This window comes from Pan troglodytes, chromosome 10 (assembly GCF_028858775.2).
Source record: "Pan troglodytes isolate AG18354 chromosome 10, NHGRI_mPanTro3-v2.0_pri, whole genome shotgun sequence".
NCBI classification, from domain to species: domain Eukaryota; kingdom Metazoa; phylum Chordata; class Mammalia; order Primates; family Hominidae; genus Pan; species Pan troglodytes.
This window is the reverse complement of record NC_072408.2, coordinates 25,759,490-25,778,855: the sequence shown is the minus strand read 5'-3', so window position 1 is coordinate 25,778,855 and position 19,366 is coordinate 25,759,490. Positions and strand designations below refer to the sequence as shown.

Genomic DNA, 19,366 nt, shown 5'->3' with positions numbered 1-19,366 from the left:
GAATTTCAGGATTTATGTTTTGGTTTTCTGATAGAAAATAATATAGCATTCTGCTGAAATATACCAATTCCCTCAAGAAGTAAGATTATGAGTAGGTATAAGTATATATAATTTAAATTTTAAAAACTGATTACAGATATACCTAGATCTTGAATTAATTGATGAGGTTTATTTGATTGTCTTTCTTATAAAATACATTAAAAATACTGCTTTTAACTGTAGGCACACAATTAAAACAAATGTAAACCTATGTTTAATTTAAAATATATTAAAATGATTTAATAAAGGTCTTTTATTATTTTACACATCAAATTTCATGCAATCACTACTCCATTGAAGAAGAAAAGATTATGAAAAAACAATGAAAGCACAGGTAGAAAATAAACAACACAAAAGACTAATTCTGATTTTTTTTCTGTGTCCTTAATACCCTGTGCTGTCTTTGACAACAAAGATGCCTTACTTATGTGATTCAGAGGCCCGGAAGTGAAAAAAATACAAGTAGTTAATGAATAATGCATATGTTCATAGCAATGGTCAAATTATACTGTTTCCTAATGGATACCATTTTTCTTCATCGAGTGGGACACTACAGAGTCGGATGTTAATTGCTCCCACAAATACAGTTTTACTCTTCACAATAAGCATTAAGACATGTCCTTGGAGCTCTGTGACTTCATCATATACTACCTAAAAACGGAGAAAATAGTGAAAATATAAATCAGAAATGCTTAAATACGTCTCTTTTTTGAGTATTGCTTTTAATAAAAAAAATTAGCTGCTAATATCTTATACCCTGGAATAGATAGGTTAATGTCAGACTCTTTTATTTCTAACTTTTATTCTGAAAAGCTAAAGGTTCTGCTAACATAATAGAGTTTAATGACAGGCTATTTTTGTAAGAATCCTAGAATTTACTGATTCCACTAAGAATTGCCCACTCTATATTTAGAAAGATGGTAAATTATTCTCTAGGAAGAAATTTAAATATACTTCACCTTTTATACCCCATAAATATGTACAGCTATTATGTATTCATAAAAATAAAAAGAGAACATCATTCTTCTGTGTTGAAGGTTAATGAGGAAAAGCAGACCATTTTTTTTTTCAATTTTAGATTCAGGGGAATAGATGTGCAGGTTTGTACCAGGGATATATTGCATGATGCTGTGGTTTGGGCTTCTAATGATCATGTTGCCTAAGTAGTGAACGTAGCACCCAATAGGTAGTTTTTCTACCCTTGGTCTCCTTCTTTCTTCTCTCTTTTGGAATCTCCAGTCTTTATGGTTCCCATCTTTGTGACCATGAAACAGACCGATTTCTGTCATTTTCCTGTGCTACTTAAATGCAGCACAATGACATTTTCTTGTGCATATGCAGAAGTAATACTGTGGTTACTTTTATTTATTCAAAATTACTTATTTTTAATTATGAAAATACATGTTCATTAAATAAAATCTGCATGAAACAAAAAAAATACCAAAAAGGAAGAAAATAATTGGAATTTTCACCATTAGGAGACAATTACAGTTAACATTTTGATGTTCTTTTTGTTTTCTATATATAATCACTTATTCAGAATCTGACTTGTAATTATGCTGTATATACAGTTTCATGTCTTGTTCTTTTCTTTGTGACTTTTTTTTTTCAAAAGGAATCTGGTCAGCTGTCCTTTTATAATGTTCAGGAAGTAAGTTACAGGTCCATCGGCAACCTGCAGTGGTAAAGCAACGTAAAGGCATAGTACCGCTAAGAAATTAGTTATTTATCATGAAAGGAGGAGAGAGCTGAGTGGAAATCTGGCATGGTTACCAGGGAAATGTCTTAGAACACATTTAGAAAAGGAATTTCATATGCTGCTACAAACTTGCCTGCTTTTTACAGCCAAGTCACAAGATAGAAACTTTCTCAATATATGCCAAAAAGAAGCAGAGGAGACAACTTGAGAGGGCAGCCCTCTGAGTTCACTGGGTGGCCTCCCCTGTGAGCATGGATTTAGCTTCCAGTACTTTGTACAGCATAGGCTTACCTTTCGTTATGTTATCAATGGAATTCAGTTCCAGGTCAATCTGCTAGTGGCTCTGAACAATGATTCTCTTACCAAGTAAATAAGTTCAATCAAAGGGCATGAGATACAATATGAGATGCGAATGTGGTCTACCCTGATCCATGTGAGTGCTCTTGGCTACCTCTTCTTCCAGAATTTTACTCTCATTCCATACAGGAGATTATGGTTTAGTTTTCTAGTGTTGCTCATTCACAATGATATTTTCTTGTACATGTGCAGAAGTAATACTGTGGTTATTTTATTTATTCAAAATTGCTAATTTTTTAATTATGAAAATACATGCTCATTAAATAAAATCTGCATGAAACAATTTCCTTTCATCTATTGAGTTTTCCTGGGATAATAAAGGATTTTAAGAGTTGCCTTAAAGAATCTCAGAACCCTACCACTGTAATTCAAGCTTTTTAACAAGCGGACGCCCAATGCTGCCTGGAAATCTTTCTAGGACTTCAGAGTAAACTCCTTTTCCTTTTCTCTAAGTGGGTATTTTGAGCTGTCTGAACTATTCTCCATTTTTCTTCCTGCATCATGTTCAGCTGATGAACTCCTCTCTTATTTTACGGAGAAAACAGAAAGGAACCCTCAAAGTGTGACTGTATATTATGCAGAAAAATGGGGAAGTCTGGCTAAGGACTCTGTGAATTGCATGAATAAGTCATAAATTGTAAGTTTTTAAAAAACATATCAATAATTTATATTTTCATGAATCTGTTGTCAACTGTGTGTTTTCTCATTTGTATAATGATGATAATAATCCTTACCTTTTAGCATTATAGGGAGGAAGAAATGAGATAATGAATATAAGCCTTGCTACAAAGCCTGGAACATATTAGACACCAGTAAATTATAGCTGCAAAAGATCCATCAAATACACAAAAAGGAACAGTTGTTTCTTAGTATTTTGCATCAGTTGACTGGAGAAAACCCTTCCAGACAGAATTGAGTCTTCCAGGTATTTAGCAAGCTGAAAGCTTCAAGAAATGACTTTAGGAGTTAATTGCTTTCCTGGTTAAAATACAAACATTTGAACTTCCAAAGTTTTTATTACTTCATATATTTTTTCCCTCTGCTTCATTAAGAAAAGTTATTTTCTTAAAAGTGACTGAAGTTTTATAAACCTGTAATCATTGCACATTATAGATGATAAATATCTATTCTAATTGCTTTGGTGCATCCATGATGTTGTTAAATAGTAAGTACTCTTTTCAACTGAGCAAAGAATAATTAGTGGCTAATGTTAGCGAAGTACAGAGATGATTATATTCTTTGAGACCTTTTCGTCAAAGGATTTAATATATATTCTGCATACTCAGAACAAAAAAAAATGGTTCTGGTACATACTCAGAACCAAAAATAAATAGCTCTTTTAATTTCTTTTTCTAATAATTTTTACCTACAGGCATGAGTTAAGTCTTTACTACCTTCTGACAAATAACTAAATGTGTGGGTTTGGAATTATTACGTCTAATAGAAAACACTTAAGGTAATTAATATCTATTAACATATACTGAACATTCCAAGAATTTACTGAACATTAGTTGACACAAGGGTCTAGTAAATAATTCTAAAGTGTATTTTCATGATTGAAATGAGAGGACAATAAGATAGGAACTGAAGTGTCTCTAGTGCTTGTGGGAAGTGGTAGAGGAGGCAGGATAATGAAAGAAAGAGTTCAAAAGCGAGAACAGGAGTACTGCGTGGGAGGAGACAGGTAGGAATAACACAGCATAGTGTAGTGCGGTAACCATGAGCTTTGGAATCAGGCAGTTCTGGGCTTGACATCTAGTGTGACTTCTGGGTCACATTGTCTTCACTTACAAATACAATTTTCATCATGTTGAAATTGCAATAAGATTATAACACAGATAACAATAACTATAGCTTACTGAGTGTGCCATATACTTGGCATTGTGCTAAGTAATCACTGTATATTCTGCAGGAGATTTTAAGGGATGTAAAATGCATAGAACGTTCCTGTTCTGTTCTTTCTAATTTTCCCTTTATACCTTCCAACAGAATAATATATAAGAAAAGGTTACAATATACAAAATATATTGATTATAAGCATGTAATTCTGTCATAGGGTAGAAATTCTGTATTTCTAATGAATCGTGTGAAAAATGATGGTTTTTAAGAAGATGGCAAAAGTAGTGGCGTGGAAAGAGGCTTTGGAGCCCGGAATCCCACCTCTGCTTCTTCAAGCTGTATGGCAGTTCCCTGAGCACTCACACCCCCAGCCCCAGCCCCATCTTGAGACCAGCCATGCCTATCACTGGGATTTGTACATGACAGGGGTTTTCAGGGAGACTGCTGATGAAGCCTATTGGGGCTCACTCTGCGAAGTGTCAAATAGACAAGCTTGGCCCTGCATCAAAGCCTTAGTATGGGAAGGGTGGAGACCCTGTCACTTGTCTGTGTCCCCGACCCAGCCCCTCTCATCTCTGGATATTAAGGAGAAAGGAGGATAGGAATAAAAATAAAAAGAACTATTTTCACAAAAGGCTTTGTAAGACATTGGTATGCAATGTAATATCTTCTTTGTACTCCTCTGAGAGATTTATATAAAGAGAAGAGTGAGGTCATCCTCTCCCACTTCAAGAACAGTACACGGCTTTTACAGTTTGAGAAATCCCAGCTGTGGTGAGTGGTTGATGCAGCAGTACTCAGTGAGGCGGCGGAAGCGGAGGAAAAGTTTAAAACAAGGTAGATGCCCTGTGATAACTCACTGGGCTCTCTAGTAAGCACTGGGCTTATTGGTAAAGACATCTAGTAAGGTGCTCTTGAGGTTGCACACAAGTGATCGAGGAGTTTGACACAAAGATGGGATCCTACATCACAACTGAGGGCAAGAGACAGTAAAATCAGAGTTAACATCTAGTGTGCTTCTTTGCATTTCTTATAAATATTCTTGTTGTGTTGATACAGGCATAGAATGAAAAAAATTAAATTAACCGTTGTTGCCTTTTTTTCCTTTTGGCTCTTGGAATTCACCCAGCTTCTTTGCCAGAATTGTTTATATGATTAGAAACCTCTTACTGTCCTAATGACTACTACTAAAATCATCACTTATACACACACTACTTCAAATTTCTGCTTGATTGGACTATGTTCTGATTGGAATTGGCTATGCATGGACCGTGGCTTTTGAAGCAATTTAAAATGTGTCCAAAGTATAAAGTGTCTATTCATGCGACAAGTATAGATCAACTGAGAAAGATTTGTAGTGAGTTTTAATCAGTGGGTTATGGATGTGTGAGGACCTAGGTATTGCAAGGCATCAGAAAAGTTATGTGCACAGCAAGAATTATAAAATAATTTTCCATGAATATAATTTACTACTGTTTTCTTATAATACATAAAGCTTGAAATAAAACACAAGTTTATTTAAATTATTCTGAATTGTTAGTGGTTTCTTGTTATTATATGTTTTCTTATACTGAAAATGCTTATGCCTAAAACAGGGTCTGAGAAGTTTCTGATAGTGAGGCATGGAGACTTGTACTCAAAAAGTATGAAAAGAAACAGTGATATATTGTTGGGAAGTGTATGCTTCTCACTGTTGACATCATGACAAATAATAGTGTCAAAATATTTTTCCTTACTAGTTTAGAGAATCTCTCTCTCTCTCTATATATATATATGCAGTATATACATGTATTTACATTTTATACACACACACACACACACACACACAGTGTCACTTATAAAACTGCCCCGAATATTTATTACACATCTTTTTAGAGGTAACTAAGTGTTAAAAGTATTAACAAGGATAAGACATTTAACCCGCCCTGGAGAAGTTTATGATATACTAGAAGAAAAACCGTGTAGGACTAAAGAAAGGATTATAAGTGTGGTGTGAGTCCACGAGGTGACAGTGTTTGCAGAGTTCACATCTGAGGTCAGTCTCAAAGCAGGCAGAGAAGGGCAGAGAGAGGTGAATGGTGGCATGAGTTCTATCACAAAATCCTACAGTCCATTCAGGGAATGACAAGCTGTCTGATGTGATCTGAAAATATGGCTAAGTATGGGGTAACAAAAAGAGTATAAGAACACAAATATTCCCAAGTGATTTTTGACAAACGTGCAAAAGAAATTCAGTGGAGGAAGAATTCCCTTTTCAACAAATAGTGCTGGAATAATTGGTATCCACCGTGGGGAAATAAAGAGCCTTGACTTAAACATCACATTTTATTAAAAATGTAACTCAAAATGGATAATGTACTTAAATGTAAAATGTAAAGCTATACAACTTTTAGAAAAAACTATAAGAGAAAATCTTTGAGACTCAGTGCTAGACAAAGAGTTTCTTAGTTTCGACCCCAAAGGTACCATCTATAAAAGAAAGAATGAATGGAGGAAAGCCTGGTCTAAAAGTGCCTATGAGACATTCAGATGGAGCTCCCCAGTAATCAGGTAGAAGTGTGAGAGAGGCCGGGCATGGTGGCTCACGCCTGTAATCCCAACATTTTGGGAGGCTGAGGCGGTGGATCACCTGAGGTCAGGAGTTTGAGACCAGCCTGACCAACATGGCAAAACCCCGTCTCTGCTAAAAATACAAAAATTAGCTGGATGTGGTGGTGGGAGCTTGTAATCCCAGTTACTCGGGTGGCTGAAACAGGAGAATTGCTTGAATCTGGGAGGTGGAGGTTGTGGTGAGCTGAGATTGCACCACTGCACTCCAGCCTGCTAGACACAGAGTGAAGGGCTCCATCTCAAAAAAAAAAAAAAAAAGCTTGAGAGAGAGAAGCCAGGGTTTTAGGAGTAAATTCAGATGCAACCTACCTATAGGTGATAAATAAAACTTTGTTGATCCATAAGATAAATGTGAGAGTATGTACAGGAAGAGGAGGTGAGGATGGATCATGTGACTTTAGTAAACAATAATATTTTAAGAGAAAGAATAACAATGAAGGAAAATGAGAGAGGTGGTAGAGAAATGGAAATAAGTGGTAGAGAAATAAGTGGTAGATAAAATGGAAGAGAATTAAGAAAAGGTACAACTCAAAAAGAAAAACGGAGGTTTCAGGAGTGGGGGTGTGGTCAGTAGTGCTGCTGTATAACTGATCCAGGCATGAGAGCCTGAGGGCTCTTTGGATTTAGCAGTTAGGAGTCTATTGATGCCCCTTGAATAAAGTACTATCAATAAAGGTCAGAATCCACATTGCAAAGCATTCAAGGGTGAAAGGGAGAGATGAAGGGAAAGCAGATCACGTGGGTTAATTTTGGATAAGTTTGGAGGTGATAGTGAGGGAAAGAAAATTTGCTTAGCAAGCCTGAGCTGGGGAGTTTTTATTTTTGTTTTTTAATATTTCTGAGTGGAGGATCCTGTGGATGAGACAGCCATAAGAAAAGGAACACAAATAAGCAGCTGAGCAAGGTGCAGAGGAGATGGGAAAGGATGGAATCAAGAGAATAAATGTAGGGGCTTGCCTTAGAAAGAAGTTAGGGAATTGCACATTACAAATAAATTAGAGAGCTATTTATAATATACATTAACTTCCATTTGTATTTTGTATTTATTTTTTTAGTTTTTCAAAAGAGATTTTATGAGATTTACTGTTATACCCAAGGTAGTATGTGATAAAATTATTAGGTAAGGAAAATCAGGTAAAGGAGAATAAGGTTAGAGAAAATAAGATGAAGTCAGGAATAAAGTTAGTATGCAAAACAAGTCTTGGGCTCTTGCTGGAGGTTAGCCATACTTGCAAATTGGTTTATAAGAGCTTTGAAAGCAGTATCTGTATTTTCCAGTGCCCATAGCATCTAGAAGAGTGATCAGCATACTGCGACTACTTTGGAAAATATCTTTCCTTTATGAAATAATGCTGCCAATTACTGCAAATTTTCCATATTTGGTTGTTAAGCTGAAAAATGGTAAGAAAAATACAAAATGACTGGACAAAAGATGACTTATACTTACAATTTCATTGTAAGTGGGGTCTGTACATTTTGGAACAGATTTTGTTTTCCTCCTACGAACTTCACTGGGATATGGTAAAAGATAAAATTCAACATGTGCACTGGGCGCAGAGCCATCTGGGAGATGCTGCAAAGGAAAATGGTTATAAATATTAATGCATGTTGCTATCAAAGAAAACAAATACAGAGCTACTAAATATCCAGACCAAAGGCAGGATCAGGATTTATTACAGTCACTTTGTTGATCTGAAAATAAGAGAAAATCAAAAGAAATTCATCAATGCTCCAAGATAATTCCAAACTACAGTTTAAAAGAGTAAAGCTGGCCATCTTAAATTAAGTGTTGTGTCAGAGAACTATATTTAAAGTCCATTACATATAATTTAATTTTTTGCTGTAAAATCTAAATTTGCATTTTGACAGATATGGTCAAGAGATAAATATTAGCCACAAGCAGAGACAAAAATGTAAGTGTCTCAGGATGCGGTACACCACTTTTGAAAATTAAAAAATTCAAGTTCAATATATAAAATGAGATGTAGCCTTTAGTAATATGTATATGTATATTATATAATATCACATTTTAAAATAAAATATAATTAAAATATTAATTAGAGCTATAACTTTAATATACCTACAAGATTTAAAAATGATTATAATAATTTTGTCATCTAAAGTACTCTAAATTATGTTGGATAATCCCTTTTAAATTATGTTCCATGGTGCTCCAAAAGTTGCCTAAGGAGTTGCTGAATAGCATGGCTAAATGGGTGGATCTCTGGACCTCCACTCCCCAGTTCTTCCTTAAACTCTCTCCTCCTCAGCTCCCCATTCTGGCTTCAGAACTTGTTTCCACCTTTTCCATCTTGCCTTCAAATCTGTTCTGGATATGTTAATTTCTAAATAGATCATTTGAAGAATGACTCCCCTGTTTCAAAAATTTGGAAACCATCATACTTGAAAGAAATGGATTTTACCTTTGTGATCTTGACCAACTGTAAATGGTACTAAAACTCTGAAAGTCTAGTTTTATAAAATGAGAAATATTTGTATAATTTATATTTAAAGCAGATGATTTAAAAGTAAAACTTGAGGAATTAAGTGCTTGTTTTGTTTACTAATTCTATTGAATCAGTAATTTTCAAGAAATATATTTTAATGCTCTGAGATACAGTGATAATCACATGTGAAAACCAGTGCACCCCCACACCCAGCTCCATTAGCTTTAATTTCACATCTTTCTTCAGAACTCAAAAAAACCTGTAGTAAAGCAAGAAAATATGATATATATTATTATAGGACTAAATTTTATTCAGTTCTAAATTACATATTAAAAATTATATCATTAGACAGTTTGGGTTTTTATTATAATTATTAACAAATAAGATAAAATATATCTGGACACCCTCATTTGTCAATATGTTAAGAATGAGGACTGGTACTTTATTGGAGCTCAAGGTATACCTCTGCCATTTGATATCCTCCCCCAGGAGGGGGAGCACTGAAATCTATCAATGGTATAATGAAATCTTCAGTGACACAGAAAGAAGTTGCTATTAATATTTGGGAGTAGATTTTTTTTTTTTTTTTTTTTTTTGGTGAGAAGAATGAAGTAGTAAAAGTGTTTCTGCTCTGTTTAACTCTCTGTCTTATCTGTTTTGGAACTTGAGGATATCCTGCCTATAATCCCTAGATACTGCAACTTAGTGGGTAAAACACGTTTCTGGAAATGGATTTTCTGATTGCAAATCTGGGCCCCCAAATTTGCCAGCTATGTGGCTTTAGACAGGTATGATGGTTAGTTTTGTGTGTCATTATGGCTGGGTCGTGGGATGCCCAGATATCTGGTTAAACATTATTTCCAGGTTTGTCTGTAAGGGTGTTATGTGGCTGAAACACTGCATAAATGACCTAAAACTTCTATGTGTGCCCTGAAGGAGACCCTTATCTCCTGTACTGTGGGGCTGAGATTGCTTAACACCAAATGCAGAATCTCAGCTTGACACTGGTTGAATTACAATGCGAGTTGAACTCCAAGCTTCGCAAAGTGTCTACTGTTAAAGTGAAGCATTGATGAGATTCTGTAATTTGGGAAGGGTTGTGTAGAAAGTCGCTGATCAAGTTTGGAACATCAGCTCCTAAATTCTGATGAGTCTTCTTTTCTAGTGGAAGTGGCCTCCTTATCCCCAGTGGTGTCTCCTCTACTTCACCTCCAACCTCTGAGAGGATCAGCTCTGCACTGTCTGAGCAAATAGTGATAGCCTCCTCTGAGGCAGCTGCTATGCAAGACAATTTTAATTCTCCTGAGAACCCCTTTACCTCTACCCCATCTCTCATCTCTCTCTCTGCTCCTAGCCCTATAACCAAACTCAAATCCCAGCTGGCTTCTAAAGTTGAGGTTCAAAGTGTGACCCATGAAGATGTGTGCTACACTCCAAAATAATTACTTGAGTTTTCTAATTCTTACAGACAGAAATCTGGGTAACAGGTATAGGAATGGACACTAAGCGTGTGAAATAATGGTAGAAAGAACACAAAGTTATATTAAGTTAAATTTTTTTGTTGTTCCGGGCTCACCAAGCAGAGATTCTTCATTTAATGTTGAAGCTTGGGGAATCAGAAAGGGTTCTAACAGTGTGCTGGGTTGGCTGACACATGGACCAAAAGGTGGACAGGCTGGACCTGCCTTGATTTAATGTAGCAGAAAGGATTAAAAGCATACGGAGAGTGGATTTGTCATATAAGACCCACACTGAGAGTAATCAAAAGACACAATTTTCAACAACACTGTGAGAAATAAATTTGTGAGGGGAGGCCCAGCATCCTTGAAAAGCTCTGTGATCACACTTCTCTGTAGGCCAAGCCTCACAGTAGGACCTGCAGTCACTGAATTGGGAAACCTAAATGCAATGGGGGTAATTAGACCCCAGTGTGGCAGGGGCCAAGTTGCCTTGCTAAACTGCCAAGGTCAGGGTGGGTGTGGTTACCATAGCGGACAGCAGGGCCAAAGCAGCTATCAGAACAGTCTGATTCCTGCAGACGCATGATGTAGGCTAGCTTTTATGTGTTCCTTGAAGTGAAATCAATAGGAAGACTACAAATTCTTATTTCATTTTTTTGTAAAAAAAAAAAAAATCTAGGTCAAGTGAACAAAATCTTACCCAAATCATAAAAACAGAGAGTTACGGCCCCTCAATTAATTCCTAGACTTGAGTCAGCTTACAGATCCAGAAACCCTTGAATGAAGGAGAGACTGGGTCCCCTTGAGGAAAGACTCTTGGATACTATCCAAAATTTATACTGTTAATCTTTATTCAAAGGGACCTATGGGTTTTTACCAGGAAAACTGTGCACTAGGGAAAAGGATATAATCAGATCTTTTGGGAACTACTGGACACTGGCTCTCAACTGACACTGAATTCAAGAGACTCAAAATGTCACTGTGGACCACCAGTCAGAGTAGGGGGCTTATAGAGGTCAGGTGATCAATAGAATTTGAGCTCATGTCTGTCTCACAGTGGGCCCTGTGGATTCTCAAACCATCCTATGGTTACTGCTTCAATTCTGGAAGGAATAATTGGAATAGACATAGCAGCTCACAGAGCCCTCACATTGGTTTCCTGACCTGTGAAGTGAGGGCTATTACGGTGAAAAAGGTGAAGTGGGAGCCACTAGTATTGCCTCTATCTAGGAAAATAATAAACCAAAGCCATGTCACTGGGGGGATTTCAGAGATTGGCACAACTATCAAGGACTTGAAAGACACAGGGGTGGGGGGTGAATCCCACCACATCCCCACTCAATTTGCCTATTTGGCCATATGGATGAATCTTGGAGAATGAGAATGGATTATCATCAGCTTAACCAAGTGATAACTCCAATTGCAGCTGCTATACTAGATGTGGTTTCACTGCTTACACAAATTAACACATCTCCTGATACCTGGTATGCAGCTATTGACCTGGCAAATGCTATTTTTATCAATGCCTGTTAACAAAGACCACCAGGGGTGCAGTGGCTCACACCTGTAATCCCAGCACTTTGGGAGGCCGAGGTGGGTGGATCACATGAGGTCGGGAGTTCGAGACCAGCCTGACCAACATGGAGAAACCCCATCTCTACTAAAAATACAAAATTACTGGACATGGTGGCACATGCCTTGTAATCCCAGCTGCTTGGGGGCTGAGGCAGGAGATTCCTTTGAACCCACGAGGCAGAGGTTGCAGTGAGCCGAGATTGTGCCATTGCACTCCAGCCTGGGCAACAAGAGCGAAATTCCATCTCAAAACAACACAAAACAAAACAAAAACAAAGACCACCAGAAGCAGTTTGCTTTCAGCTGACAAGACCAGCAAATCACCTTCACCTTCACTGTCCTACCTCTGGGGTACATCAACTCTCCAGCTCTATGTCATAATTTAGTTCATATGGTGACACACTGGTCCATTACACTGATGACATTATGCTAACTATAGACTTATTTGTGAGACTTTTGCATGTCAGAGGGTGGAAAATAAAGCTGACTAAACTTCAAAGGACTTCTATCTCAGTGAAATTTTTAGAGGTCCAGTGGTGTGGAGCATGTTGATATATCCCTTCTAAGATAAAGGATACGTTGTTGCAGCTGGCTTCTCCTACAACCAAGAAAGAGGCACAATGCCTAGTGGGCCTATGGGATTTTGGATGCAACATACTCCTCATTTGGGTGTGCTAGCCTGGCCCGTTTGCTGAGTGACCCGAAAAGCTGCTTGTTTTGAGTGGGGCTCAGAAGAAGAGAAGGTTCTGCAACAGGTCCAAACTGCTGTGCAAGCTGCTTTGCCACATGGGTTACATGATCCAGTAGATCTAATGGTGCTTAAAGTGTCAGTGGCAGAAAAGATGACGTTTGAAGCCTTTGCAAGTCCCTATGGTGAATTTCACCACAGGACCTTAGGATTTTGGAGCAAAGGCCTGCCATCTTATGCAGATAACCTGTCTCCTTTTGAGAAATAGCTCTTGACCTGCTACTAGGCCTTAGTGGTGACTGAATGCTCAACCGTGGGCCACCATGTCGCCGTGTGCCCCGAGTTGCCCATCACGAATTGGATGGGCATCTCACTCATGAAGCCATAAAGCTGGGTGTGCATCACAATACTCCATCATCAAATGAAATCGGTATACGCATAATCAGGCCTGAACTGGCCTTGATGGCGTGGCACGATAAGTTACATGAAGAAGTGGCCCAAGTTCGCATGGTTTCCATTGCTGCTGCACTGACTTCTTTCTTCCAGACTGTGCCCATGGCCTCATGAAGAGTTCCCTGCGGTCAGTTGACAGAGGAAGAGAAAGAAAGATGAGGCCTGGTTTACAGATAGTTCTGCATGATATACAGGCATCAGCTGAAAGTGGACAGCTTTAGCACTATAGCTCCTTTCTGGGACATTCCTAAAGGACAGTGAAGGAAAATCCTCCCAGTGGGCAAAATTCCAAGCAGTTCACCTGCTTGTTCACTTTGCTTGGAAGGAGAAATGGCCAGGTGTGTAATTATATAGTGATCCATGGGTTGCAGCCAGTGGTTTGGCTGGGTGATCAGGGGCTTAGAAAGAATGTGATTGGAAAACTGGTGACAAGAAGATTGGGGAGGTAGCATGTGGATAGGTCTCTCTAAATGGGCAAAAAAAAAGTGAAGATATTCACATCCCATGTGAATGCTCACTGAAGGGTGACCTCATCAGAAGATTTTAATAATGAAGTGGATAAGATGAGCCATTCTGTGGATACTCATTAGCCTCTTTCCCCTGTCACCCTGTCATTGCCCAGTGGGTTCATGAACAAAGTGGTCATGGTAGTAGGGGTGGAGGTTTTGCCTGAGCTCGGCAACACGGACTTTTATTCATCAAGGCTGACCCAGCTACAGCCACTGCTGAGTGCCCAAAATGTCAACAGCAGAGACTGACACTCAGTTCCTGAGATGGCATCATTCCCCATGCCGGTAAGCTATCTGATGGCCGGTTGATTACATTGGACTGCTTCCATCATGAAAAAGTGGTGTTTCTTCTTACTGGAATAAATACTGTGAATACGGATTTGCGTTCCTTGTGCAGTTTCTGTCAGAACTACTGTCCATGGACTTGTAGAATGCCTTATCCATCACAGTATTCCATGTGAGGAGTACGTTGCCTCCAAAATCCCATAGGCCCAATAGTCATTGTGCCTCTTTCTTGGTTGTAGGAGAAGCCAGCTGCAACAACTTATCCTTTATCTTAGAAGGGATCTGTCATCATGCTTCACACTATTGGACCTCATTGTTTATGATTATGGGACTCACAGCAAAAAGAGCATGGCAATGGGCCCATGTTCATGGACTTCACTGGTCTTACTATGTTCCCCACCCTCCTGAAGCATCTGGTCTCTACAGAACGATGAAATGGCCTTTGAAGACTTAGTTACAGTTCAAGTTAGGTGGTGATACCTTGCCAGGCTGCAGCAAGATTCTACAAAAGGCTGTATATGCTCTGAACCAGCATCCAATATATGGCGCTATTTCTCTGATAGCCAAGATTCACAGATACAGGAATAAAGGGGTGGAAACGGGAATGGCACCACACACTATTATGCCCAGTGAGTAACAAGCAAATTTTTGTTTCCTGTTCCTACACCCTTACACACTACCAGCCTAGAGATCTTAGTTCCTCTAAACCGAATCATAAAAACTGAGAGGAACATTTCCATTGGGAGGCACAACAATGATTGCATTGAATTGAATGTTAAGACTTCGACTCAGCCACTCTGAGCTCTTCAAGCCTCTGAACCACCAGGCAAAAAGGGAGTTACAGTTCTGGCTAGAGTGATTGATCCTGACTAACAAGGGCAAATTGGATGACTACTGCACAATGGAACTAAGGAAGAGTACTTTTGGAGTACAGGCGATCATTTAGGGCAACTCTTAGTATTACCATGCCCTGCAATTAAGGTTAACGGAATACTACAACGACCACTCCAGGCAGGATCACTAATGGCCCAGACCCGTCATGAAGGTTTGGGTTACCCCACCAGGTAAAGAAACATGACCAGCAGAGGTATATGCTGAAGGCAAATAGAATAAAGGATGGAAGTAGGTAGTTATAAATACCACCTACGACAATGTGACCAGTTATAGAAATGAATATTTTAAGTATCATGAGTATTTACTCTTTATTTTGTAATGAACACTTAGTACGTATAGCAAATATCTTTGTTTTCTTTCCTCTTTTATTCTCTTATGTAACATGTGTTTATGTATATATCTGTTATGTTATTTGTTATTACATCATACTTTATATTAATATCATAGTATTTAAGCATTATTAATTTTACATCATAGAATTTAAACTATGGAATATCAAGGAGAAGAGTAAACATCACTCAAGGACTTTACCTCTTTTTCTGAGGATGGCGTTAGCATGTTTTTGGTTGTATGGAGCACAGTTGTATCATGTTTGGCAGAATTATGACATTACTGTCTTTACTTGGAGAGTAAGGACTGTTAAGGAGATATATATGAGTGGCAAGTTGACAGGGAGTGAACTCGTGATGGTTAATTTAATGTGTCAACTTGACTCATTCACAGGATGCCCAGATATCAGGTTAAATATTATTTCAGATATCAGGTTAAATACAGGGTGTGTCTGTCAGGGGGTTTCCAAAAGAGATCAGCATTTGAATCCAGAGACCCAGTAAAGTAGATTGTCATCCCCAGGGTGGGTGGGCATTATCTAATGCATCAAATCCTGAATAGAATAAAAAAGTGAGAAAAAGATAATTTATTCTTCCTTCCTGGTTCAGCTGGGACAGCAGTCTCTTCTGGTCCTCTGGGACTCACACCATTTGTACTCCTGGTTCTTAGGCCTTCAGACTTTGACTGGATCTACACCACCAGTTTAGTTTTTGTGAATCTTCAGTTTGCGGACAGCTGATTGTGAGACTGCTGCAACTCCATATGTCCATAAGCCAATTCCTCATGATCAATCTCTTTATGTCCATATTGATGCTTATGACTATGTCTGTATCCATATCTGTTTTCTATATCTCTATCTGTGTCCATATCTATACTTATTATTGGTTCTGTTTTTCTGGTGAACCCTAATACAGCAGGTATCTTAACTTTTCATTGGATGTTTCCTCATCTGCTAAATGAGGATAAAAATAATGCCTATCATAGGATTTTAAAGATTAAATAATATACCATGTAATGTGAGGACAGTACTTAAGCAGTAAGGCTGAATAAACATTGATATTATTTTTATTTCCTAGGAATTAAACATGAATATACTGTATGTACTGATTGGATAAGGTATCCCCAATGTATTATGACATTTATGTAGAGCAGGGTTTCTTAGTCTTGGCACTATTGACTCTTTGGGACAGATAATTCTTTTAATTCTTTGTTGCAGGGGGCTGTTCTGTGCACCATAGGATGTTTTCACAGTGTCCCTGGTCTCTACCTACTAGATGCCAGTACCATCATCCTCCCAGTTGTGACAACTGAAAATGTATTCAAACATCGTTAAATGTCACCTAGGATACAAAACTGACCCCAGTGGGGAACACTGATGTAGATGACTCCCAAATAAGAATCTCTAGTTGATCCCTAGGATCCCAGCCTAGAGATCTGTGAATATTTCCATCTGGATGTCTTCTTAGCATTCTTACACTCAATAAATTTCAATCTGAGTCTATCTTCTATTCCTCCTCACTGTTCCAAAACAGATTTTCCCAACAAATTAGACTTTGTTAGTACCTGCTACTCAGTTTTCCTGGTGCCCCCCTCATCCTTGATTTTCAAATCCACTATGTACCAAGATCGAACACCTTCTTTTTCGCTTTGGTTCATCTGCCACCACATATCTTTATTCCCTGACTTATTATAACTGGATTTTAATACTTTTTAGTCTTCTAATTTTCCCACCCTTTTCCTTCATTCATTCTATATACCACTGGTGTACTGAATCTTCCCATAAGACTGCTTTGATTATGTCACTTTCCTTCTCTGAACATTCAAGGATTCCCCATTGTATGAAGAATAAACTCCACATTACAGAAGAAGAAAATCCATTTGTATAGAGCCTTTTCCCAGCATTAAGTAACACTCAAGGTTTGGGCTTCTATTTCTAAGTTATTAGTGTCTTTGACGAGGTCCTTGAATATTGTGAAGTTTTTAGAATGATAGAACAGCAGAGGTTTTAGTTGAAGTCGGGAGTGCATTAGATGTAAGCAGCAGGCTTAGTTTGTCCTTTAACAGCTTAAAACACAGACATTGATTTTTCAAATCTTTAAGAGAAACTTCTCTTCCCCCCAATGTTGTTGTCTTATCAACAGTAATTTGTTTTTCTTCTTACTAGCATCATATCCTCTTCCTTCAAAGTCTCAAATAATTTATTAAAGAAATCACTAGCTGTCTCCTCATCAATACTTCTCATTTCATCCTTTGCCCTTATGATTATGCAAATTAAATTTTACTTTAAAATGATTAAATAACCACTACTTGTCTAAATGTCTTACACTGCAATTTTTTTTTTTAAACTCTGGCTGCATTTTAGACCTTCACAAAGACTTAACACTCCCCTGAAGAATGATTAGGGTTAGAGATACAGAATTCTCAGTCTGATCCTCAATATAAGCAATGAGAAGTTTCCTTATGTCATCTAGAGGACTTCCTTACTCACGGTAGGTTGAAATAAAGTAACAGTACTCTTTTCTTTTAGAATTCCAGGTAATAATATTACTGTGCTCAGAAGGTAATATGAAGTCATCTAACTTTAATTCTTTTTGCTCATACCAACTGTGAATTTTATATAGTCTAGATTTGCTGTTAAAACATAATTTTTCAGTGTTTTAAAAATAGTTTTATATGTATGTCATCTTCCTCATGAGGTACAAAATTATTTAAAGGGAAGGTCTATGTTTTGTTCCACTTCTTCCCCAACTCCACATTCCCTTGGGGCTTTGCTCCATTGGTTATTCACTACCCTACTACCCTAACCCCATCCTAGACCCTTCTTTCTAAGCTGTCAATATATTTCTGAATCTTCAATTAAAATTTAAAAGTTTTTGCTTGAAATCAGGCTTCCTTTCATCTTCTTCTTTTGTTGTTTTTGTTTTTGTTTATTTTGTTTTTGAGAAAAAATCCCGCTCTGTTACCCAGGCTGGGGTGCAGTGGCATGATCTCGGCTCACTGCAACCTCCCTCTCCCAGGTTTGAGTGATTCTCCTGCCTCAGCCTCCCAAGTAGCTGAAACTATAGGCATGAGTCACTATGTCTGGCTAATTTATTATATTTTTAGTAGAGACAGGGTTTCACCATGTTGGCCAGGCTGGGTCAAATTCCTGACCTCAAGGAATCTGCCTGGGATTACAGGCATGAGCCACCGCACCTGGCCCCCTTCATCTTATTCTTTACTTTCATAGTCATGCCTTCCCTTCATAATGTTCCTTTCTTTTATAGCAAATCCTTTCCTTAACACAGTGCTTGGTAGAGGATGGATACTAAATAGCTATTAAATGACTGAGTGAATGAGGTGTGTATTAATAATATTTAGCTCTTTGAAAGTACTTCAGAGTTATTTCTTGAATCATCATTTGTAATGTAATATAAAAAAGATATTTAATTGAAATAGTTCCTCTTATCTATTTTAATATTTCTTATTGTAATACCAAGGAATAAAATGTCTATCATAGGGTAAAGTGAAAATATCTTGGGTTTATCCTAGGTGTTTACCCTGAACAGCTAGCCATCTGAAGGCATGTCTCTGATAGAAGTGACTTTCTCCTGCACATCATTTGGATTTTGTGGCTAATCAGGAGTAATCGTGTCAAAGTCTGCTTGTCTCAATGCTCCACTTCTAAACTTTCGGCCTTATCCTATCTCTGAGTCAATATTAGGCAATTACACGCCAACTACCCTTCTTTATCCCCTCTACTCCCAACTGGAGCCAGACTTTATTTGTAACATCATTATTCAAACTTAGTCCCAGACTTAATCCTTAGTCACCATCCTCCTCACTTTCTTTTAGAGACTTCATCTCTAATTGTGTTCCTTCCTTGGGGCCTTGTTTACTCCTCTGTGATATTCCTCATCACCTCTCCGGGTTTCTCCACCTTAACTCCTTGAAAATCTAGGCAATGAGTGCAAGAAGTTCTTAAAATCTCCTAGGAGCTGGTGATGACCTGACCATTTCTTAGGGACCTTGTAGACAGAGACTGTGAGCTAAAGTTACATTTTTGTGCTGTATTCCTGTGCCCTCTCTCGTATCTGTGCAAGTTCTCCCCACCTTGCCTCTCTGTTGTGCAGTACAAGGAAGAAACAAAAGAAAATCAGCACATTCCTTTTCTCTGGTGATATTAAGTTGTTCAGAATTTA

The 19,366-nt window shown here is 37.9% G+C and overlaps 1 protein-coding gene across 6 annotated transcripts in view; it reads right to left on the bottom strand.

Moving 5' to 3' along the window:
• Positions 1-252: 252 nt before the first annotated feature.
• Positions 253-19,366, bottom strand: part of PIK3C2G (phosphatidylinositol-4-phosphate 3-kinase catalytic subunit type 2 gamma) — a 387,383-nt gene continuing 368,269 nt past the window's right edge. For all 6 annotated transcript variants that reach the window (XM_016923019.4, XM_016923023.4, XM_016923022.4 and 3 more), the window contains 2 exons: positions 7,992-8,117; positions 253-690 (listed from right to left, as the gene is read on the bottom strand). In XM_016923019.4, coding sequence (XP_016778508.3) covers positions 538-690; positions 7,992-8,117 — 279 coding nt within the window. In that variant the 3' untranslated portion in view covers positions 253-537. The remainder of the gene's footprint in view (positions 691-7,991; positions 8,118-19,366) is intronic.